At 47.4% G+C, this 25,265-nt stretch overlaps 2 protein-coding genes and 1 long non-coding RNA gene across 4 annotated transcripts in view; 2 read left to right on the top strand and 1 right to left on the bottom strand.

Annotated features, from left to right (window-relative positions):
- The window catches only part of DTNA (dystrobrevin alpha), a 227,652-nt gene extending 226,526 nt beyond the window's left edge, over nt 1–1,126 (bottom strand). Inside the window, exon 1 of the mRNA XM_066992934.1 lies at nt 865–1,126. The gene's annotated coding sequence lies outside the window, so the exon portion shown is untranslated. The remainder of the gene's footprint in view (nt 1–864) is intronic.
- A 412-nt stretch (nt 1,127–1,538) lies between these two features.
- The window catches only part of LOC106038434 (uncharacterized), a 39,566-nt gene continuing 15,839 nt past the window's right edge, over nt 1,539–25,265 (top strand). The window contains exons 1-3 of one of the 2 annotated variants that reach the window (XR_010829668.1): nt 1,539–6,475; nt 7,126–7,305; nt 9,834–9,939. This is a non-coding gene — a long non-coding RNA (uncharacterized lncRNA). The remainder of the gene's footprint in view (nt 6,476–7,125; nt 7,306–9,833; nt 9,940–25,265) is intronic. The other variant, XR_007157708.2, reaches the window with a different exon arrangement.
- Nucleotides 20,530–23,456, top strand: LOC136790178 (uncharacterized). The gene is made up of 2 exons (XM_066992938.1): nt 20,530–23,117; nt 23,358–23,456. The coding sequence occupies exon 1, from the start codon at nt 20,648–20,650 to the stop codon at nt 22,718–22,720; it is 2,073 nt and encodes a 690-aa protein (XP_066849039.1). The 5' UTR covers nt 20,530–20,647; the 3' UTR covers nt 22,721–23,117; nt 23,358–23,456.

Here is a 25,265-nt window from a genome sequence, read left to right as displayed (position 1 = left end):
GATAAATAAGGTAAAACCCACACAAAAACAGAAAAATAAGTAGTGCATTCACTACTTATTCTGAAGAAACATGGGAACTTGACTGGCGACTGCAATGGCAGTAGGGTAACACACCGAAATGTGTTAATGGGATTGCGCTCTTTTGAGGAGCAACCTAAAGATATATATTTAAGATGGCACTGGCTTTTATCTCGTGCTCACTTACCCTCTGACAGGCAGACACCACCACAACTAAAGACCTAGAGACCTAGCACCCACTGTTCTCCAGCTGCCTTCGCTCGGTCAGCGAACAGGCGCCCGCTTGGCACTGGAGGCATGTGGGAGACAACCCGGCATTGGGCTGGGAGTTCGGGGAACAGCTCCAGAGCTGCGACAGGGTTAAGAGGCAGACCTGGAGCCCCTGTCCCCCCACTGCCGTAGGACTACTGCTGCACCCCGACAGCAGCTGGAGGAGCAGAACGCAAAGTTACAAAACTTCCATCGCGACGCCGCATCCGAAGCCTACGGACGCCAAGCCCGGGGCGCTGCCTTGACGCTTCCCGTTCCCGCACCTCTCCTCGCGGCGCTCCCGGCCCACCGAGGCGCACCGGGGCTTCCCGGCCCGCGCACCCCTCACCCAGCGGCGGGCAGCGCGCTGCCCGCCCGGCCGCCACCGCCGGCTCCCTGTCACGGCTGCCGGCCGCAGGGCGCTGCCGCCCCCCCGGCCGCCAAACTTCGTCCTCCGCCCCCCAACGGGGCGCAGCGACCCCACAACCCGCCCCCCCCCCCATCCCCATCCCGGCCCCGCGCGGCCGTTGGGGCGCGTGAGGGAACGGCCACCGGCTCGCCCCAACGGCCGCGCGGCAACAGGCGGCCGCCGCTCACCTGCGAGGCGCCGCGCGCGCTGCCGGGCGGGAGGCAGGGACGCCGGCAGCCGCCGCCGCCGCCGCCGCTGGAGCTGCCGCTGCTGGAGCTGCTGCTGCTGCTCCTCCGCCTCCTGCTCCTGCTCCTCCTGCACCGCCGCCGCCGCCGCGCACGGCGCCGGAGCGGGGCGGCCGCGCCGCGCAGAGGCAGAGGCGGCGGCTGCCGCTGCAGCTCCTGGCACATGCTGCAGGTGTCAGCGCAGGAGCTGCCCCGCCGCCCGCCCGCCGCGCCCGCCCCCCGCCCTGCGCCTGCGCCGCCGCCGCACCGCGCCGGCGCCGAGCCTCCGCGCACGCGCGCTCGCCGCCGCGAAGCCGTTGCCCGGCCGCCGAGCTGCCCCCCGCTCCCCCCCCCCCCCCCCCCCCCGCCAGCAGCCGGGGGGATGACGTCGTGGGCGTGGGGAAGGGGCGAGGCGGGAGGGGAGGGGACCGGGGGAGGGGGGGCGCGGGGGGTGGCGGCGCGAGGGGTCCCCGCGCGGCCGGGCGGCGGCGGGGGGGGGGGGGCGGCGGGGGCTGCGCCCTCCCCCCGGGGCGCTGCGGGCGGCCGTGGGGCCGGGGGGGCGGCGGTTGGGCCGGGCGGCGGGGGTGACGTCATCCCTCCGCTGGGGGAGGGCGGGGCGGGCGCCCCCTCCCGCATCCCCCCCCCCATCACCCCTCCCTCCTCTCCCTCCTCCTCCTCCTCCATCCCCAGCCCCGGGGCTCCCCAAAAATCGCCCGTCGCGGTCCCGGGGGCCGGCAGCGGGTCCCTCCGGGTCCGGGGGGGGGGGGGGTGTCCGTGTCCGGTCCGGTCACGGCTGCCGGGCTCGCCCCCTGCCCGGCGGTACCCTCGGGGAGCAGCCCGAGGTGCCGCCCGCCGCCATGCCGTACCTGCGGGCAGCGGGCTGCGTGCCGCGCTCCTGCGCCCCTCGCCTCAGGCGTCGAGGGCATTCCCGTGCGCGGATGGGAACAGTGAGCGGTGCGGGATGCGGGACTTGGTCGCTGCGGTGCCTACCTGCGGCTGGGGCTAGCGGCTGAGGGCCCGCGTCCTGCTCAAGCACGCGTTTTTGGGGTGCTGCTCCATCGGGACCGGTGCTTTGGGTGATGTGGAAACACCAGCGGGGCACAGCGGTTCTGGACGGAGCCGAGCAGAAGAGGGAAAAGGGGGAAGGTCTGATCGTGCTGGAGGGCACAGTGCGTGGTGTTAGATAGCTAGGGCATCACGCAGCCCGTCCAAGTGCACGCAGATTTCCAGAATCCACGTTAGAGAACCAGTCCAGGGGAGCGGTGTTGCCCTGACAAAGCTGGGTTCTCACACCGCTGCCCTGTTACACCCGTTTGCAATTCCTGTCCCACCGAAGCACCGGGGAAAGAGAGGTGAGAACAGGATGAGGACGTGACTCAGGCATGGCAGGTAAAGCAGGAGACGGCCTGACGGTACCCTCTGTTGTGGTAAAACGCAGAGGGAACGCGAGGGGGATGGCGTGCATGAGATGTGACAAAACAGCTGAAGTGAAGCGCGAGGTTGTGGAGGACGGGGAGGCTGAATGGGGAGCTGGAAATGAGGTGTGGTAGGTGATGGAGAGGCAGCAGGGGAGGTCTGCGTGTCTGCAGTTGGTAGCAGCTACAGGAGCTGATTGCTACTGCCAGAGAATAGCAGGAAAATGCAGGGGAAAGGCAGTGTCACAGAGGATGGAGCGAGTGAGCCTGCAACAAGGGGTGCTGTCACTGTGATGCCAAGGTGAGGGAAGATTGCGTCTAAGTGACAGTAACCTCACTGAAAGCAAAGAGCGACACATAAAGGAGGTCGGACCGCAGGAGAACCTGTCCTTAAACTCTCTGATACCAGCTCAGAAGATGACATACCTTGATGCTCAGTAGGGATCCGGTTGAGAGGTTAGCAGGGCTGAGGATGTTCGTAGCTCGCTGGGCTGCTGACTGGGAGGGCTGTTATAATTTATAGCTTCTGAGGCTTTGTCAGGGTGCGCTGCTCCATTTCTTGAAATTGTGGGCTAAATTCATCACTCTTTTAATGCAACACTAAACTACTCGTGTTTCACTTGCAGGCAGTTTCACCACAATAAACCATGATCTTTCACTCTCTAGAACATGACCTCCAAGGCTAAGTGGCTCAAGGACTGCCTGCTCTATGGGTAGCAGACCCGGCTGTGACAGCTTTGCACAGAAAGCTTTCATAAGGGGATTGAGACTAGCGATAGCAGCAACAGTTCAACAGACTGTCATCAAGTAGCAGGCAGGATTCCCCTAGAAAAGTGCTTTGGTTCCTGGCAGAGCACCTTAGGAGCCATACATCAGGGCTTCCATGCTGCTCTCGATCCTGTTAGGAGTCATGGGATGGACAAGCCAGCCCACCCAGCCAAGCAGCTGGTTTTTTAGGGGTACACTGAACATCAGTGTATTCCAAGGGGAGTTTCCCTCAAGTGCCGTGCATTGCAGGAATAGTCTGTGTTTGTTGGCTTTGCTTGAATTGGATGAAAATTAAATGATAACCAAATCAAAAGTCATTTTCACTTCTGCTAAGTGAAAATCCCACCTTCTGGCCAGTCTTACTGGGATGCTGATTGTACAAATTAAAATGCAGAGTTATGGGGAAGTTTGAGTGTTGCCTGTGACTGTAAGATAACTTCCAGGCACCTGTTCCTTGCAGGAGGGGTGTTGGCTTGTGTCTGTCAGAGCCAGCATCTTTCTGCAGTCAGACACCTGAGAACTCTTGTCCTCTTGTTAATTCTCATACCTACAAAGGAACACATTTTGTTTGCTGATCCTTTACACATGTCTAGGGGGGCAGTTCCTCAAGAAGCTTCCTCTTTACTTGGATGCATTTGGAGCTTCTCACAAGATAGACAATACCCTGAAGTTTGTTAGCTTCACCTAGGCTTGTCATCAACACTAGTCAAGTGCAAGCATTAATCAAATTAAAGGTTTACTCCAGCCAGGCATAAGGGCAAGCTCCTAATTACAAGGCTGGAAAACAAGAATGACCGGGAGTCATTTAAACTTGAAATGTAATTCTAGGGCAAACTTAACAGGTTTTTCCTTAGCTATTACCTTTCACCTTGAGTTTTTAGGATATGTCTCATCCATAAAAAACAGCAGTCTAATTTGTACGTGCGCTGTGTGGCTTGTCTCCTTCCCTTCCAGCACGAAGGAAGTGCCTCAGGTGGGGCTGGCTGGGGTTTTGCTGGAAACACCAAGTGCTCCCTCCTGACCCTGCTTTCTGTTGTGCCTTCTGAGCATGCTGCCCTAGTACACGTTGACCAGCTCCTCTTCCCCGGCAGCAATTCATGAAGCAGTTTACAAAGCATTTACTGGCTTTCCTACGTTTACTGTGTAATAGCATTAAAAACTACGAGCTCTCTAGCAGTTCCCTCAAATTTTCCGTACGTAGCTGGTCTCCTCTGGAGTGACACAAATGGTGCTTTAACAAGGAAGACAACGGAGTTGATAAGCAGCCGTCCCACCATTTGGTGTCAGCTTATGGGGTTCCTGATTTGACATCACCCCGTTGCTGAAGAATGAGAGGAGATCACACCTCCTACATCTAAGAGAGTGTGAGGAGAGAGGGAATCGCGCTAGGCTGTGCTGATCTTAATGTCACAGTTGACAAATCTAATCTTTCCCTAGTTCATCTACCACTGTGCCAGCTAGGCATCGTTTTGTATGATTAAGTGCCTGTGAAATCAAATAATGAACGGAATTTGTTCCATTTGGATACATTATCCAAACTGGACTTTGGGCACATCATCATTTCTCTGATCTTTAGCTTGGAGATGCCACAATGCAGATAGTAGTAGTAGCAGTACTGACACTGCATGTTGGTGGTTCGCTTGACTCACTACAGACAATGAAGTGTACCACTGACAGAAATGTAGTGCTTAACACTGAGATGTCATAGAAAGAAATAGAATTTGTGCCATATAGGAAGAAAAGATTTTAGTGGATAATGTGCTAGCAGGGAACTACAAGCAATTTGTACGCTAGATTTTTGTGATTTTTTTTCATTAATAACGTTATTTATTCTGTCTTTGGAAGAAGGAAATGGTGTTGGCTGCTTAGTACCAGATTGCATGTGTAAGTCTGGGCTTTCTTAATGATCTTCCAGTTAGAATTGTGATTAAGCGTGTTACTAAATTAGTAGCTTTGTGGTAGCTGCGTGAGTTTCATTCAGAACACGATGGCAGTCGCAGAGAGGTCACGCTGTACTAGAAGTGCATTGCAGCAGACATTTGTTGGCTTGCAAAACGAGGGGACTGTTCACATCCAGCACTTGTAAACCCCCTTCTGGGAGTATCGCCCATCCTGTTCCAAAAGGAGTTTACACCTTTTTGGTGGCGGGCATTACTGCTGCTTGCCACTGGGGAAGCTGCAAGACGCCCGCTTCCCCTGCACTTCCCGAGCTCCTGCAAGCTCCCACCTGGTGGCACGGGTCCGGCCCGGGTGCCGGGGCTTGGTGGGAATCTGAGGGAAGCGCCGCTGAGAGCGGGTGTGTACCACGGGGGTGCGAGGGAGCCAAGGGACTTTTCAGCAGGCTTCTTTCTCTTAAGCCATCAGATTTCAGCTCGTCTGAGAGGATGAAGCTGTAAAGGTCGTCGGTTACAGTAGTAGGTTTCATTCCCTTTTAGTTTTTATCTTCAATAAATAATGCACGCTAGCAGTGGCAGTCACCCTGTGAAAGAGCGAAAACATTGTGCTATACAACTACCGTCACCCTATGCTTGCAAGTTTGTGACTGTTATTTGCATTAATGTAGTGTACAGAGCATTACTGTGCTGCTGTGCTCTACATCTGGTGAACACAAAGGCTTTAACTTTGTGTTCCAAACTCTTTTAACTTCCAAGCTCTTTTAACTTTCAAACTCTTTTCCAAAAAAAAGTTTGGAAGTTGGTTATTGTAATGATACTTTGAAGCAACGTAGGGCTTTACAGAAACCAGCTTCCCGAGAGCATCGCTGCTGTCTGTGCCAAATGGTTGAATAGTTTGCAGCAGCTTAAAATGGAAAGTGGAGTTAGACGTGTATCATCAAGTCCTTGACAGATATGGAGAGAAGTCAGCAGTTCATCCGTGGAGACGATGCGAGGCTGTGGCGAGGATGCTGGGTTGGGATTCAGCAGCCTGGTTGCCCTTCTGAATGCAGCCCGTGCCGAGCATTGCCCTGGACATAGCCCTCACCCTTTCCGCATCTTGGTTCCTCCACCTGCAAAAAGAAAGGACGGGTTCCCTTGTAAACACTTTAAGATCAAGGAAAAATGGTAGACGTCTTTCTTGGGATTAGGCGTATCCATAGTCACTGTTTAAATTAAGTACGTGGAAATTTCTTTGTAGGAGCAGACAGCTAAAAGTGGCCTGCAGCTCAAACACAGACACGTGCGGGATGTGAACATGAAGCTGTACTACCTTGGGAGGACAGCGTGTCCATCTACTGCTGGCTCTAAAGAAGCTGCAGCTGCTTTGCCAGCCGTGTACACGCGGGGTTGTGTGACATGGAGCTACCCTGTGACTGCACCGCCTCCTCGCTGTCCTCGTGACTGCAATGAGCACCGCAGAAATGCCCTACTGCATTTCCAGGTTCACCTTGTAAGGTAAATAACAGGAATCACACAAAATCAGCTGTACAGAAAGGGACAGAGGGACAAAGGGTGCCTGAATAGGAAGGGCTCAGAAAGGCTAAGGCACAAAATGAGTCACAAGGGACAAACTAATGAGAGCTTTGAAAGGATGTTAGAAACGGGGGGAGGCTGAAGGAAGGTCTGTGGCTTAGAGAGAGGAAAGGCACATGACACCAAGACTGAGGTGTTCAGTGGTTTTAAGTCACAAACAAGGTGCTGGTACCCAGAAACTTACCGTGTTTCTTTTTAACAGGGCTATAGAAAAGTCAAAAATCAAGTAGAGAATACATTTTAAAATTTAAGAGATGTAGATACATTGAAATCAGCCCAGCCTGCTGAGCTTTATGCTGGCAAATTTAAAGTGCTAGAGCATTCTCTGAAGCACTAACAATAATCTTTGACAGCTGCTAGAAGAAAAGTCCCTGTGGATAAACATAATACCTGTCATTAAAAGTGAGAAAATGAAGAAAATAGAGACTTTGGGGGAGTCAGGCTGGGACTGTCACTGAGAAGCATTTTCAAACAAACTAATACAGTTTGTTCCTAAACATGCAGAACACAGTCAGGCAATAAAGGCTTTTGAAGAACATTGTGTTAAACAGATCTAATCATCTCTTCTTCAGGATGAGCAGCTCAGTGCTGTAGGCACCTAAACCGCTTGCTGCTGGTGATGTGACCACTCTGGGGGGTGAGCAGGAGATGCCTTGCTTTTCCTGTGTGTTATGGAAACATTGTACCCACAAAACCGTTTATCTTTATGCCTGCAAAAGTCCATTCCTTCCTGTGTGTGCTGGATTTACTGGGTAAGCACCACAAAGGTCCTGCTTATGGCTGAATCACGCAGGTGAACATAACTTGCAGACTGCGTAGGTACGGCAGGTGCCTTGCAGTTGGCTGTGGGCTACACAAACTGACTGGGTGGATCCAGTCCATAAGCTGTGTGCACTGGGCATCCCTGACCTGGCTGGTACATGGCGAGCTTCAAACGTGACCAAGGGTTTTTAAAACCTTTTGATGTGGTCCCACATGATGTTTTTACGTGCTGAACAGAAGAAAAGAATGAGGCCAGGCTGAAATCACTGCAGCTGGGCAGGTGCACAAGTGGTTGAAATACCACTTGTCCGGAGTAATTATCAATGATTCACTGTCAAACCAGAAGGATGTTGTAAGTGAGGTCCCGCAAGGGTATGGCTGGGGTCAGCGTGACTCAGCGCTTTCATTAACGACTTGGATGAGAGTAATGGTTTGAATAGAGTAAAATTTGTGGATGACATCAAGATGGAAGGGTTTTTGAGCACTTTGGCGAACAAGATTAGAATTTAAAGTAATCTTGGCACGTTGGTGAAATGCTCTGAAAAAAATAAGATCAAATTCAATAAAGAATGCAAAGAACTCCTCAAGGGGGAAGTCAAATGCACAGCTGCAGAGTGGAGAATAGCTGGCAAGGCAGCAATACGGCAGGCAAGGCTTCGGGTCCTCCAGTCATTGATGAACTGACTGTTAGTCAACAGTATGATGCTGCTTGAAAAACGTTCCTCCCTCAATGATTTTACTGACCCATAAGCCAAACAAATGAAATTCTGGGGAATATAAATGTAATTTTCTGGTCTACTCAGCACTGATAACTAGGGTTGTGTGTCCACTTTGGAACATGATAAGAGAAAAAAATAAACCAATAAAACTATATGAGAGTAAAAGGAATGATGAGAATCAATAAATCCAGGGGGTGGGGCAAGATTTATTTAATCTAGAAAAAAAGGAAACTGAATGATGACCTGATAGCATTCTTGACCTGTGTAAAAGACTTGCAAAGAGAATCAAGTCTTCTCCATGCCAACAAAGAATAAGATGAGAAATGACTTGCAGCAATAGAGATATTTGTTAGACAATCCTTTTGTCAGCATTTAAAGAGGTTTCTTAAATAATTCCCATCATCAAAGCTTTAGAAGAACAGGACAGACAAACTTCTTTCAGGAATGTACTAGACAGACATGATTCTTTCTCAAAGAAGTTATGAGCCATATGTTTCTTCCAACCTTATGTGTCTGTGATTTTGTCTAACAGCTTAAATCACAAGGGATAACCTAATTCTTAACAATCCAATTCTGCAATTCAGTGTTGAAGTGTGTAGTCAATACCAGTCAATTAATTCAGAGCTCTGACAAGATAGCGGTGTACGGAACCAAAAAGCTAATATATCATAATATTTTGCTACGGTACAATTTCTTCTACGAGAGTCCAGTCTTAAAAATCCTCACATACATTTTTCTAAAATTACATTACCTTTATGCAGACAAAAAAAGCTACTCAGATCTGTACAAAACTGAAGAACTGGGCTTTTTTTTATGTGTTACTGGTGCTCAGAGTAAAAAAAATACTTATCAACACAGTAGTATATGTCATTGGCTTGTTTTCACTGGTGTTTGTGGATTGAGCCCATCTAAAACCAATTCTCAATCCAATTACACGTGTGAAAAGAAATACTCTAAGCACTTGATTTTGTACTTGTTCAGTTCATGCCAGCTGCTGCTGCACAGCACCGTGCAGACCGCGTGCGAGACTGGCAGGTCAGCTGAGCGGCTAGCTCCAGCCTCTATAGCTCTGCTGACTGCAGGACTCCAGAAGGTTGCAGCAGTGAGGATCCAGCCTGCAGCATCTCTAGAGTACTGTTTTGCAACTTTAATAATAGCATCATGAAAGGACACAACTTACGTTTGCCATGCACACACTGTTTCAGCATTTTTCCTCCTTCCCAGAATCCTTGAATTTACAATAGAACTGCTGGAAAGTTGAGCAAGCAGCAACAAGATGCTGCTTATTCATTCACTGGTTGTTTTCTCCCTTACCAGCCATTTGTTTTTGGAGACCACGTAACTGTACTGAGAGATTAGAAATGCACAGATTTGAGCTTTCCAGTTGGTTATGCAGAGTATTAGATGCGGGTTAGAGCTAGGGAAATGGGCCATGGAAGAGCATATGGTGGATCTTGAATAACACACAGATTTGGTATAATGGAAACACCAATGGCTGATGGTTTCCTTTAGCCTGGGCTGGTTACCTAGTACCATACAAAAGAAGGTTAGGTTACAATTCATCAAAAAAATAAGTGGAATATTCAGTGGTCCATAGAGATAGGACAAATGGAGGCAAAGATTCATGCTATGTTTTAGCCATATTTTTCTATATCATCCTTTTAAAAGGTTTAGTAAGACAGTTCTGGAAACAGTAAAAAGAAGGTTGAAAGGCTCCAGGTTACTGGTGAAACAGACACACACAGAATGAAGTCTGAGACTAAAAGAGACAAATGGCTATTTGTTTATTTCACTCCCAGTTTTGTCAACTGTTTCTTAAAGAAAGGAAGGATGAAAATTAATTACTTGGAGCAAGAACAACGGGAGAAGCAGATCCCAGCCTTCTGCTGAGGAGAAGTTCCCCAGGTGAGGATTATGTCACCATCTTCTGTTTTCCCTGGCAGAGCCTCTCCATCTTGGGTCTACTCTTTCTCTCTATTCTGAGCCTAACCCTAATTTTTTTGCAGCCCTTAGTTTCCTTCAGCAGCTGTTTGCTGGCTGTTTGCAGGAGTGCCCAGCCCCTTCACCATCTGCCTGTTGTCCTCCAGACATTTCTATAACCTCCTGTCATGGCATCCCTTCCGAGTGAATGGGAGTCCCTGTAGATAGCTTGAGGAGGGAAGGGTGACTCCCCTGTGCAAGGATGGAGGTGGAACCCCATCGTCTGACTGTACATGGAATAAAGGTAACAGGATTGCTTCGTCTCCCTGATTTATGGAGGAAATGGGAAGGCTCTGATTTATGAAAACAAAACAAGTATTTCTTCAAAATAACCACAGAATTTCACTCAGCCAAGTATTCCTCAAACTATAAAGAAATAGGAAGAGGCTATGAATCAAATCAATTATTTTTTTGTATCTCTTCTGTGGCTGTGATCTGTGCCTTCTATCTGCAAGACACTCTTTCCTGCTCAGATATTCAGTTTATGGAACAGAAACATTTGAAAAGCTGACTAAATTGAAGAATGTTACTTTTTTTTTTTTAAAAAAAAGCCTACATCATCCCCAGTTTTTGAAATATTCAGTAATCTGTTCAAATGCTTAGTATGCAACGCATTTGTTTTGTTGAACTCTGTATCTGTCCAGTGGTGAGTTATGGTGAATACAGCTCTTTTTCTATAGTTCTTTTTAATTTAAAGCTTCTTTCATTCTGTGGGGAAGAATTTTCTCCAAAGGCAGATTTTACTCAAATTATAAACTAGGCCAGAAAGTTGTGTAATGTTCAACCATCAGTCATTGACTACTTTTCTGAGAATTGAACAAAAATGGCCAAGTACAAAGTGAAGTCAAATAATAATTACACTTTAAGGAATTAGTGACAACAAATCAAGTAGGATATTTGATAGCAGGGGTGCAGGATTACAAGCAAATACAAAAATGTCTTCCTTGATTGCAGCACTTTAACATTTTCATAGTTTCTGGCATGCAGAAAGAAGATCTAAGACTGATATGGGAAGAGACTGTTTAGTCTTCTCCCACTCCCTCCTTTATCCTTTTTACAAGTCTACATATCTACTTTCATTCCCTTTTTACTTTTCCTTTCAAATGATTTTTTTCTCTTCAGCAAAATCACACTTGAAATTTTGAGCTTTCACTCTTATACAGAGAAACCCTCTCAAAATGTTGCACCTTGTGTGTTTGAAGCTCTTCATTTACTGCCAGCTCTCAACGCTCCCTTACTAGGTTATCCAATTTTCCAAGTTCTGTATTCCAAGATCTCTCTATTCACTCTTTGCTGGTCTTGCAGAGTTCATTAGTGGGAATATAGGGATAAATATACATGTGACTACATTGCTTTCAGAGACAGCTTCTCTCTCAGATGACTCTAGTCACGCTCATGTAGTTCTGGGGCCGAGCAAACTTTGCTAGAACCTAGCAGTGTCTCCTGCAGCTAGAGCATCAGTATTGGATTGCTAAAGGTCTTACATGAAGGCATCTGTGCTGCTAAGATTGTATCATCTGTGTGTTTGTGCAGCAGTGAGCTCACTCATAGCAAAATCTTCCCTGGACCTGTGCTAGTGATTGTCCTGGCCAATTAACGTTGTTAAATGCAGGCCCTGATTTGTACAGTCAGCAAATGTCAACAAAAAACCCTTGGGAAGTAGTAGTAGTTGGAAGAAAAAAACAAATATACATGAAAAATTATCCACAAACCTGTTCATATTTCTGAGATGATTAAAAAATATATTTAATTTCAGCCCTCGTTTGTTCACAGAACATTAAATGAGAACCATAATTATTCTGTGTGTTGTCTACAATGGAGACAAGCAAAAAGAGAACCCCATTTAGGGGTAAGGAAGCAAGTAGTTGTGAGCCAACTGTGTTGACAGCCTTCTAGCTGGATCAAGACTCATTTTTCTGAACAGTTTTGGGACAGTTTGTATAAAGTAGGTGAAGCTGTGCTCTACAGGGAATACTGCCTCTTGTGTGGAGAAGTCAGTGTGGACCCAACGCTGTGCAACAGGAGAAAGAGTCAAATCTACAAACATTGATATAATTATGTGTTCTCAACCTCCAGATACATTGGCTTCCCAAGCCATTGGTTCAAATATGACTGATAATGAGTTTTTTAGTAATGCCATGATATCTGACGTGTCAGTAGAAAACAACATCACCAAAGACATACTCGCTGTTACCATTCTCAGCGTTGATATGAAAGCAGGACCTGGTTTTCTAGGTTTCTCAATTTAAACCTGTTTGCTAAAACTGATAAAACAACCCCTGAGATTTTCCCATTTGGTCATTGTTTGAACCCAAGACCTCACGGAGACACACCACTTGAGATGCCAGAGCTGTGGCACACAGTTTTGCCTCTACTGAGAGAGTGTTATCAAAACCATCAATGCCGTTGTGTTACTTACCAAGCCCTGCTTACCTGTGCACTCCTGTGTTACTCACACACCTGTGGCAGGTCCAGCGGCAGCAGGTCAGGGAGCAGACACCTTGCATTTCACAGCAGAAGCGTGGACAGCACTGGTGTTGGCCTGCCTCTAATGAGTCAGCTGAACTGCTCGAAAGGAGAGAGATTACATACAACAGGGTAAGACTTTGCAGTTTATCAGTTTAATAATAAAGCAGATGGATTTAAAAGAATTCGGGATGGATTGTCTTAAGTTGTGGTTCCAAGAGAAATCACGCGAGGCTTTAGACACCTAGCAATGGGGAGTTAGAGTGCCGCAGCTGGATGATGAAAGGCACCGAAGTGGGACAACTCACTCGACTGCTTCAGATTTGTTGTAGACATGCTGAAGGGATAACTTTGTTTGTGCAGACCACATGCCAGACCGGGTATTTACTGGTGTAGCTCCAATATTGGATGAGGAATAACTCAGAGAGGCAGTATAAAGCATTGTCAATGTGAATCGTGTTCTGGGTGCTCCAGCTAACCGGACAGAATGTAATTTGCTCCCTGATCCTGATCAGTTTTCTTTTCCCAAGTGCTGTAGTGGTCCAATATTAATAACATGGAGCCAGAGCCCTAAAGACAGCAAACAGATTGAGTAACATTAACAAACGAGTATATAACAACCCACCGGAAATCACAACAGAATTTGGGCACAGCAGTATCAATACTCTGATGTGGTAAAGTAAGGCTGCAACTGTTTGTGTCAGCTGATCAATTGACACAAATGATATAAATGATTTCTGCTTCATTTAGCCTTTTAGCAGTTACCACTTCTAGAACCCCAGGGATAATTGTATTTCAAGAAAACAAGAAAACCTTTCCAGTATTTGACAAAGTGAGATCTCCTTTGAAAAGACAGTCCTTTTCAAAAGTAATCACAGCTCTAAACATGAGGTGGTGGCTCATAACATTCTTACAAAAAGCCTTTTAAAATTGACTGGCAGATTCAGCCCCACCTCGTTCAATTACAAGGAAGCAAATGGGCTGCAAAGAAAACCTACTTAAAAAGTCACCCAGCAGGCATTTTGGTTACTACCCAGTGTGAGTTACAAATTGGGTAATAGGAAAAGCAAAGAAATAACAGGCTTTAGTAACGTTAGGCCTAAGCTAGTATTAGTCCACTTCTTATTAGAATCATATTAACACAAAGACAAAACCTTAGCACTGCTTACTTGAATAAGTTGAGCTATGTGGGAACACAGACTTCAGAACATTAAGTCATGTTGGCCTGTGATCTCTCTATAAAAAATATAACTAATGGAGTCTTTAGCCAGCCAACAGAAATAAGGTACTTTTTAAATTATCAGAACTCAAAGAGACTAACAAAACTGATTTAAAGACTGACCTGCTTCAATATGAACGTTAATTCTTGAGTACAGGCATATTTCATTTAGTGTTCATACCAAGCATAACCTTCCTCACCCCTCCGGTGCTTTTTTAATCGAATAAATACTACAGAGTTAAATCATGAATAACCAAGAGCAACAGACTTGGCAGAAAAGGCAGATCTCACAGAAAGCTGTGAGAATCTTCTTGCATACACAGTTTTTCAGGGATTTGTCCAGTCAGTGCATTAATGTAATTTTGCCTGTTTCTAAATGCCTTCATACTTAAATGGCAATCGTGCCCTACTGCTGCATCTTTCAGAGGCAACAGAATATGCAGGCAGGGCTGAGCCACAGATGACTCTCTTCACTGAGACACGGCTACTGCTGTGCTGGAGGTTTCCACCTGGCAGCAAAACTAGCAAAGGGGTTTCTCAGATCCCCCAGCACAAAGGCATCTGCCCGTGGCTGGTTTGGTGCTGGACAGTGCTAACCATGGTGATTTTACACCAAAGTGGGTTTGAGAAGTGCTCCTGCATTTCATTGTGCCTGGTGACAAGCTGGACCCGCTCCTTGTGCCAGTGGGTGATTGTACGTAGGAGACAAAAGAAGCTCTTCAGGAAGCAAAGCTAGGGCCGGAAGAGTGCATCTGCTGGTGCTCTCAGCCTATGGGTGGTGACACTGTGTCTATGTGCTACTCCACTCTGCAAAGATATATTCTTAAATTAATCTGATATTTATTCTTATTCTCCATCTGAATCACTCTTCCAATCACCTTTAAATAACTGTAAGTGCAGCAAACCACTGGCAAAAGGTTATTTGGGTTTGTACCACATTCATCAGATTAAATACTTTAAAACTGTTTCACTTAACGATAAGGCAGTAGCTTTTATATTGCCTTGTGGACCTAAGGCAGCACAATCGAGCCCATGGGTAAACATAGGGTTTTAGTGCTTTCAGTTACAGACAGCAATAGCTGCTGGTTTGCTGAGTCAGCATTATGGGCACGAGTATATACAGCTGTGTCACCTGAGGGACATGAACACAACACTATGCAGGTAAGTAACCTTAGCCAAATACTTGGGTTTATAACAGCAATTCAGATTGTGTCATCAGAGAGGTGGATTACAGCTTGGATTCTGCAAATTCTTCTTCTCTGTGTCCTGCTTTCCTATCCTGAAACAGCCTCCTTGAGCAATACTGGAGATGCTTTTGAATACCCTGGAGTGATTAATCCCACCAAATGTTAACTGTCTGCCCCGCTAACCCAGCAAAGATTTTAGCAAAGGGGTGCCATTTTAGTCAAGAACAAAATGTAATTATCAACCACATGTTCTACTGAGATATGAGGAGAAATAGCAAGACCATCAATCACTTCACTCACACAGAAGAATATTTAGAAACTCTCCTGAAGTAGTTTGATGGCTGTTTAGTAGCCTGTCCCTTTTTTTCTGCAGTGAGATCTGTCTGGCTTTGAAGACTGGGCTAGATTTGCTATCCTGGATATAAATCTGCCTCATGACTTTCTAACATCCAAGTTTAGCACAGTAGAGACCTTGGCTCTGTACACTTCTGGTACCTGTATGGGGGATATTATTTCTAATGGGGATCTCTAGTAGACACTACAGTATTGCATTAGCTGTATAATGATAATAAAAGCAATTAGATGGCCTTAAGCTTCATGTGGAACTATCTGACAGGAAAATTTTGGAAAAAACACAGGTGCTTAATTTTGCACCCAGAACTTCTCTAAATGAGAGGATTTCCACTGAAATGAGATTCTTCTGTTTAAGTGCTTCATGTTATCTGCTCTGGAATAGGTAGAGATAAAGAAGCAGTTGGCATTTATCATGCTATGTGTCATTATATCTGTCCTGGTTCCAGTTAGGACAGAGTTAAGTAGCTCATAGTAGCTGGTAGGGTGCTATGTTTTGGATTAGGATGAGAAGAGCGCTGATAACATGCTGATGTTTTAATTGTTGCAGAGCAGTGTTTACACCAGGCCAAGGACTTTTCGGCTTCTTGCTCTGTCCTGCCAGCGAGCAGGCTGGGGGTGCAGCAGGAGCTGGGAGGGGACAGACCCAGGACAGCTGACCCAAACTGGCCAAAGGGGTATTCCATACCATCTGACGTCATGCTAAACAATATATAGGGGTGGCTGGCCGGGGTGGGGGGGCCGGCTGCTCGGGAATAGGCTGGGCATCGGTCAGCGGGTGGTGAGCAATTGCATTGTGCATCACTTGTTTTCTTACACATTATTATTGTTAATACTATTACCATTATCACTATTATTATTATTATTGTTATTATTATTTTCCTGTCTTAATAAACCGTCTTTATCTCAACTCACAGGCTTCACTTTCCCGTTTCTCTCCCCCCATCCCAGAGAGGGAGGGGGGAGGGTGAGCGAACGGCTGTGTGGTGTTTAGCTGCCAGCCGGGTTAAACCACAACAGTCTTTTTGGCGCCCAACGTGGGGCCCGAAGGGTTGAGATATCGACAAATCTGACCAGAGTGTGTTAAACTAAAATTGGTATAAGTATTGGACCTGCTTAATAGTTGCTAGTCACGATGTTGATTGCCTTAATCTCCAGTCTGCTGTACCTGTATTCCAAATTGAGTTTTATGGTGCGTTACTTTCTGTATGTGCTCCCTGTTGCACTGTTTATCCTTTCCGGGCCCTGGTTTAAGATTGTTATGGTACTGTGCGGTGTAACAATGGCTTATGAAATGATGAAATATCTGGTCACGACTTTAACCTGGTATTTGTACTCAGCACTGACGTCGACTCTATACTTTGGAACCCATATCTCGGAAACTATTAGCAATTACACCTATTGCCTGTTTTCGTTAGGGAGCCAATCTGTGAAGGGGACAGGGGAAGACATGTTTCCCTACCTGTTCACTCTCCCTTTCTCCTTCACCACCACCCTCTTATCCCCCGAGTTAGTTACGGTGGTTCTCCGAGATGTTGAATATCCTTGGGATACTCAGACCAGCCTGCTCTTGTTGTTATGTCTCCTGAATGCGCTTCAGATTTTGTGGAGGGTTAAACAACTACTTAGGAATCTCATCCGGAGATCTGTCTTGAGGCGGGATAGTTGCGAGTGGCAGGGAGTGTGGGAGGATATGGGCAGGTTTCTAGAGCAGTGGTCACCTCCAGTGTTTTGGACATTCACCCCTGAACAACTGCAAAATCCTAAAAAGCTGGCAGAATGCTTGAAAAAAAGGTGTCATGACTCTGGCAGTTCCAAAGTGACACAAATCACTGTAGCGTGCTGGGGTCTGGCTTGTGCCTATCGAGCTGCAATTGATGTTATTAGCAACCTAGCTCCAGCTCCTGCAGCCGCTCCAGTTCCAGCTCCTGCAGCTACTCCAGCTCCAGCTCCTGCAGCCGCTCCAGTTCCAGCTCCTGCAGCTACTCCAGCTGCAGCTCCTGCAGCCGCTCCAGTTCCAGCTCCTGCAGCTACTCCAGCTCCAGCTCCTGCAGCTACTCCAGCTCCAGCTCCTGCAGCCGCTCCAGTTCCAGCTCCTGCAGCTACTCCAGCTCCAGCTCCTGCAGCCGCTCCAGCTCCAGCTCCAGCTCCTGCAGCCGCTCCAGCTCCAGCTCCTGCAGCTACTCCAGCTCCAGCTCCTGCAGCCGTTCCAGTTCCAGCTCCTGCAGCCGCTCCAGCTCCTGCAGCCGCTCCAGCTCCAGCTCCTGCAGCTACTCCAGCTCCAGCTCCTGCAGCCGCTCCAGCTCCTGCAGCTGCTCCAGCTCCAGCTCCTGCAGCCGTTCCGGCTCCTGCAGCCGCTCCAGCTCCAGCTCCTGCAGCCGCTCCAGCTCCAGCCCCTGCAGCCGCTCCAGCTCCAGCCCCTGCAGCCGCTCCAGCTCCTGCAGCTGCCCCAGCTCCTGCAGCTGCCCCAGCTCGTGCAGCTGCTCCCACTCCTGTGGCTGGGTCAGAGAAACGAGCTGTAGCAGTGCAAGTTGACCCCGCAGAGGGTATCCCAAGCCCTGTGGCAGACCCTGTGTCTGGGTCAGAGAAACGAGCTGTAGCAGTGCAAGTTGACCCCGCAGAGTGTATTCCAAGCCCTGTGGCAGACCCTGTGTCTGGGTCAGAGAAACGAGCTGTAGCAGTGCAAGTTGACCCCGCAGAGGGTATTCCAACCCCTGTGGCAGACCCTGTGGCTGGGTCAGAGAAACGAGCTGTAGCAGTGCAAGTTGCCCCTGTAGACAAGGTGAAAAAATGGTATAGAGGCTCAGGTCGTTTAAAACGCAGACAGTCTTCTGCTAAGTCTGGGCGAAGTGAAGACGAGGCTGGGCCATCAAAGGTGCAGGAGACTGAAGATGAGGATGAGGATGGCGAAAAATCAACAGTAACTACCCGGACTCCATACCAGCCATCAAAGGTGCAGGAGACTGAAGATGAGGATGAGGATGTCGAAAAATCAACAGTAATTACCCGGACTCTATACCAGCGTGAGCTACGAGATGTGCGAAAAGATTTTGGTCGCTGTATAGGCGAGCAGCTTGTCACCTGGCTGCTCCGGTGCTGGGACACGGGAGCCAATTATGTGGAATTGGAGGGCAAGGAAGCCAGGCGGCTGGGATCCCTTGCTAGGGACGCATGCATTGACAAAGCAATTGGAGATGGAGCACAATCTCGCAGCCTCTGGAGGCGTCTCCTGTCAGCTGTGAAGGAAAGGTATCTCTTCAAGGAAGAACTTGTATGTTTACCAAGCAAATGGACCACCATGGAGAAGGGAATTCAGTACCTGAGGGAATTGGCCGTACGGGAAGTAATTTATAAGGACCTAGATGACGCACAAACATCCACAGATCCAGATGCAGTCCAGTGTACACCACCCATGTGGCGGAAGTTTGTACGGAGTGCCCCATCATCATATGCCAACTCATTGGCAATACTAGCCTGGAAAACGGAGGAGAATCCCACAGTGAATGAAGTGACTAAAATACTCCGGCAGTACGAAGGAAATCTCTCCTCTTCCCTAAAGGCCTGTGTCTCAGCTGTGGAGAAACTCTCTGAAGAGGTCCACCAACTTAAAGAGAATTTATCTTCCCCTCCACCTGAACGAACCAGTGTCCACCAGCTAAAAGAGAATGCTTTAGAGAAACTTTCTGAAAAGATCCACCAACTTGAAGAAAGATTATCTTCCCCTTCACCTGAACGAACCAGTGTCCACCAGCTAAAAGAGAATGCTTTGGAGAAACTTTCTGAAAAGATCCACCAACTTGAAGAAAGATTATCTTCCCCTTCACCTGAACGAACCAGTGTCCACCAGCTAAAGGAGAATGCTTTGGAGAAACTTTCTGAAAAGATCCACCAACTTGAAGAAAGATTATCTTCCCCTTCACCTGAACGAACCAGTGTCCACCAGCTAAAAGAGAATACCTTGGAGAAACTTTCTGAAGAGATCCACCAACTTAAAGAGAGTTTATTTTCCTCCCCACCTGTACAAACCAGTGTCTCAGCTATTAGGGGTAAACGTTCATCTATGCAAGGAAGACAATATGGTGGGCACACACACCGCGCCACCCTGTGGTTTTACCTACGTGACCATGGAGAGGACATGAGAAAATGGGATGGAAAATCTACTGCGACCCTAGAGGCACGGGTACGTGAATTGCAAAGGAAAACAATTGGGAAAAAGGAGTTCTCTGAAAGGTTTGCTGCTCCAACTTCCAGCAGGCAGTCCTTTAAACACAGAAATGAAGATTCTGACCAGGACTAGAGGGGCCCTGCCTCCAGCCAGGGGGAGGAAAGGGACAATCGAGTTTATTGGACTGTGTGGATTCGATGGCCTGGCACGTCAGACGCACAGAAGTATAAGGCTTTGGTAGACACCGGTGCACAATGTACTCTAATGCCATCAAGCTATAAAGGGCCAGAGCCCATCTGTATTTATGGTGTGACGGGGGGATCCCAGCAGTTAACTGTATTGGAGGCTGAAGTGAGTCTAACCGGTAATGAGTGGCAAAAGCACCGTATTGTGACTGGCCCAGATGCTCCGTGCATCCTTGGCATAGACTATCTTAGAAGAGGATATTTCAAGGACCCAAAAGGGTTCCGCTGGGCTTTTGGCATAGCTGCTTTGGAGACAGAGGACATTAAACAGTTGTCTACCTTGCCTGGTCTCTCAGAGGACCCTTCTGTTGTGGGGTTGCTGAGGGTTGAAGAACAGCAAGTGCCGATCGCTACCACAACTGTGCACCGGCGGCAATATCGCACCAACCGAGACTCCCTGAGTCCCATCCATAAGCTAATTCGTCAACTGGAGAGCCAAGGAGTGATCAGCAAGACTCATTCACCTTTTAATAGTCCCATATGGCCAGTGCGAAAGTCTAATGGTGAGTGGAGACTAACAGTGGACTATCGTGGCCTGAACGAAGTCACGCCACCACTGAGTGCTGCAGTGCCGGACATGCTAGAACTCCAGTATGAACTGGAATCAAAGGCAGCCAAGTGGTATGCCACAATTGATATCGCTAATGCATTTTTCTCCATCCCTCTAGCAGCACAGTGCAGGCCACAGTTTGCTTTCACTTGGAGGGGAGTCCAATATACTTGGAATCGGCTGCCCCAGGGGTGGAAACACAGCCCTACCATTTGCCATGGACTGATCCAGTCTGCGCTGGAGCAGGGGGAAGCTCCTGAACACCTGCAGTACATCGATGACATCATTGTGTGGGGTGACACTGCAGAAGAAGTTTTCGAGAAAGGGAAGAAAATAGTCCAAATCCTTCTGAAGGCCGGTTTTGCCATAAAACAGAATAAAGTTAAAGGACCTGCACGAGAGATCCAGTTTTTAGGAATAAAATGGCAAGATGGACGCCGTCAAATCCCAATGGATGTGATCAACAAAATAACAGCTATGTCTCCACCAACTAGCAAAAAAGAAACACAAACTTTCCTAGGTGTCGTGGGGTTTTGGAGAATGCATATTCCAAATTACAGTCTGATTGTAAACCCGCTCTACCAAGTAACCCGTAAGAAGAATGCTTTTGAATGGGGCCCTGAGCAACGACAAGCCTTTGAACAAATTAAGCAGGAAATAGTTCATGCAGTAGCCCTCGGGCCAGTCCGAACAGGACCAGATGTAAAGAATGTGCTCTACACCGCAGCCGGAGAGAATGGTCCCACCTGGAGCCTCTGGCAGAAAGAACCTGGGGAAACTCGAGGTCGACCCCTGGGGTTTTGGAGTCGGGGATACAGAGGATCTGAAGCCCGCTATACTCCAACTGAAAAGGAGATATTGGCAGCATATGAAGGAGTTCGATCTGCTTCGGAAGTGGTCGGTACTGAAGCGCAGCTCCTCCTGGCACCCCGACTGCCGGTACTAGGCTGGATGTTCAAAGGAAGGGTCCCCTCTACGCATCATGCAACTGATGCTACATGGAGCAAGTGGGTTGCACTGATTACTCAGCGGGCTCGAATAGGAAACCCCAGTCGCCCAGGAATCTTGGAGGTGATTATGGACTGGCCAGAAGGCAAATACTTTGGGATATCACCAGAGGAGGAGGTGGTTCGTGCTGAAGAAGCCCCCCTGTACAACAAGCTACCGGAAAATGAGAAGAAATATGCCTTGTTCACTGACGGGTCCTGTCGTATTGTGGGAAAGCATCGGAGATGGAAAGCTGCTGTATGGAGTCCTACACGACGAGTTGCAGAAGCTGCTGAGGGAGAAGGTGAATCGAGTCAGTTTGCAGAAGTAAAAGCCATTCAGCTGGCTTTAGATATTGCTGAACGAGAAAAGTGGCCAGTTCTCTATCTCTATACTGATTCATGGATGGTAGCAAATGCCCTGTGGGGGTGGTTACAGCAATGGAAGCAGAACAACTGGCAGCGCAGGGGCAAGCCCATCTGGGCTGCGGCATTGTGGCAAGATATTGCTGCCCGGGTAGAGAACCTGGTTGTAAAGGTACGCCATGTAGATGCTCATGTGCCCAAGAATCGGGCTACTGAAGAACACCAAAACAACCAGCAGGTGGATCAGGCTGCTAAGATTGAAGTGGCTCAGGTGGACCTGGACTGGCAACATAAAGGTGAATTATTTATAGCCCGATGGGCCCATGACACCTCAGGCCATCAAGGTAGAGATGCAACCTACAGATGGGCTCGTGATCGAGGGGTGGACCTGACCATGGACACTATAGCACAGGTTATTCATGACTGTGAAACATGTGCTGCAATCAAGCAAGCCAAACGGTCAAAACCTCTTTGGTATGGAGGACGATGGCTGAAATATAAATATGGAGAGGCCTGGCAGATTGATTACATCACACTCCCTCAAACCCGCAACGGCAAGCGCCACGTACTTACAATGGTGGAAGCAACCACCGGATGGCTGGAAACATATCCTGTGCCCCATGCCACCGCCCGGAACACTATCCTGGGCCTTGAAAAGCAAGTCTTATGGCGACATGGCACCCCAGAGAGAATTGAGTCAGACAACGGGACTCATTTCCGAAACAACCTTATAGACACTTGGGCCAAAGAACATGGTATTGAGTGGGTGTATCACATCCCCTATCATGCACCAGCCTCTGGAAAAGTTGAACGATACAATGGACTGTTGAAGACTACACTGAAAGCAATGGGTGCTGGGACATTCAAAAATTGGGATACACATTTGGCAAAGGCCACCTGGTTAGTCAATACCAGGGGATCTGCCAACCGAGCTGGACCTGCCCAATCAAACCTGTTACGCACTGTAGAAGGGGATAAAGTTCCTGTAGTGCACGTAAGAAACATGCTGGGTAAAACAGTCTGGGCTACTCCTGCCTCAGGAAAAGGCAAACCCATTCGTGGAATTGCTTTTGCTCAGGGACCTGGATGCACTTGGTGGGTAATGCAAAAGAATGGGGAGGTCCGGTGTGTACCTCAAGGGGATTTGATACTGGGTGAGAATAGCCCATGAGTTGAATTGTAGTATGTTAATTATTATATAATAATGTATGTCATCACTACCATGATTGCTATATATCATAGATGAAAATGGTGATTAATTAGAATGTATTGGACAGAGTGTAACCTGAGCATGACATAAATGGTATGGAATAAGGGGTGGATATCTGTCCTGGTTCCAGTTAGGACAGAGTTAAGTAGCTCATAGTAGCTGGTAGGGTGCTATGTTTTGGATTAGGATGAGAAGAGCGCTGATAACATGCTGATGTTTTAATTGTTGCAGAGCAGTGTTTACACCAGGCCAAGGACTTTTCGGCTTCTTGCTCTGTCCTGCCAGCGAGCAGGCTGGGGGTGCAGCAGGAGCTGGGAGGGGACAGACCCAGGACAGCTGACCCAAACTGGCCAAAGGGGTATTCCATACCATCTGACGTCATGCTAAACAATATATAGGGGTGGCTGGCCGGGGTGGGGGGGCCGGCTGCTCGGGAATAGGCTGGGCATCGGTCAGCGGGTGGTGAGCAATTGCATTGTGCATCACTTGTTTTCTTACACATTATTATTGTTAATACTATTACCATTATCACTATTATTATTATTATTGTTATTATTATTTTCCTGTCTTAATAAACCGTCTTTATCTCAACTCACAGGCTTCACTTTCCCGTTTCTCTCCCCCCATCCCAGAGAGGGAGGGGGGAGGGTGAGCGAACGGCTGTGTGGTGTTTAGCTGCCAGCCGGGTTAAACCACAACAGTTTCCTTGTGGCGGTTATTTCTTTCGAAGTATTCCTTCGGTGCTACACACCAAAACGTCCTGCTCCTTGGGCCTGACTGTGAACTTGTGACTCGGGATGGAATAGTGATACATCTGGATAAGTACAAGACAAGTAGGTATCCTGTTCCTGAGCAATCAAAAACTGGCCACAACATCCCCCCGTTACAGAACTGGAGGACTGGAAGGGGCCTCAAACTTCACAGGCTCTCCAGGGTCAACTGCCGTATTTCAGTCTTGACTCGAGCTTTTGAGAGACCTACACTGGGAAAACTCCACATGTCTAGGCAATAGGATAAGAAGGGAAATGATAAAGAGATTTAAAAGCGTCACTTATTTCTGAAAAACTTCACATTGGGTATGGCTCTTTCCAGGATCGGGAAATGCAAGAACACAACCACTTCTGCAGTAGGTCAGGTCAAAGTCTGTCTAACTCAACACCGTGTATCTAAAATGCTGAAATAAGGCACATATGTTGAAAAAGGGCTTATAAGGAAGTTTTCCTCTGACAAAGACTGTATCCAGATTACCTTACTAAAAAGCATCGGTCTATTTTGCATTAACTTTATAATTCCTTTTAAAAACTGATTATACTTTTGACCTGCATAATATCCTGTGCCATTAAGGTCCATCATTCAATTCTGGGCTACGTGGAAAAAAATGTTTCATTTTGTTTATTTGAACTTAGAGCCTTGAGGCTGTTTGGCTATGGTATTGTGAAAAATAATGAAAGACTGTTTGGAAGCTGAAGATTCCCCCAGTATATAGTCTGCCATCATATGGGAGCTACTGCATGCATTTATTGTTCTGTCACTTTTCTCTTTCTTCACTGTGCTTCTTGTGAAACGGGGTGATCAGAAATGTCTGCTGTATTTGAGATGAGAATGCGTGATAGATTTTTACAGCAGTATGATCGTTTTTACTGTTACTTTTTTCTGCTTCTTTTCTAGTAATACTTAAAATACACTTTGCTTTTTTGACCACTATTGAGAAACAAGCTGATATTGTCAGAAAATTCTCCAGAACTGCTTCAAGTTCATTTTCCTGAGTAACAGTTAATTTGTGTCGCATCACTTTGCATGTTTATTTTATAATATTTTTCCCATGTGTTATAGTATATGAACTGGCACTGGATTTTCTCTGCTATTTTGTCACCAATTAATAAAAGACAGCAAGAATCCTTTTGCAAGTCTTCATAGTCAGCTTTACTCTCTGAACAGCTGTGTCATCTGCAAACATTGCAACTTCTTTCTTTACCTTTTTGCTACGTAACTTGCAAACATCTGGTACAGCACAAGCGCTATCATTTATCTCTGTGGTAATATCTGGTAACCAGCCTCTGCTACAAAACGTTGCCATTAATTCCTGTGTTTTATTTCCTACCTTTTAACTGGGGGTCAGTTTCCGAGACACCTTCTCTCTTCTCAAGAAGCATAGCTACTTTAAGAAGCTTGTTGAAACTTTGGCAGTCAAAGTACACTATATCAAATAAATCACCTTTGTTCACATGCTCATTGATTTTTAAAAAGAACCCTAAAAAAATGGTAACTCATAAATTCAGTTTCCAAGAAGCACCTCAGCCTTTTCCCAGTGTGTCATACTTTGGCTTTATGCCTCTTAAATGTATTCATTATCTTAGTGTCTACTGGTTTGCCTTGTACAGACAGATGTAGAGTTTGGTTGGAGGGGATTTTGCAGCAGAACTGGGATGACCAGTAATGTCTGTGTGACTTGAGACTGTCAAAAGTATATATTCCTGGAAATAAGCACTTGGGAAGCTCATATGCA

The sequence above is a fragment of the Anser cygnoides genome, chromosome 2, assembly GCF_040182565.1.
Source record: "Anser cygnoides isolate HZ-2024a breed goose chromosome 2, Taihu_goose_T2T_genome, whole genome shotgun sequence".
Classification (NCBI taxonomy): Eukaryota; Metazoa; Chordata; class Aves; order Anseriformes; family Anatidae; genus Anser; species Anser cygnoides.
Note: the sequence above shows the minus strand (reverse complement) of the source record. Positions and strands in the feature narration are given on the sequence as shown.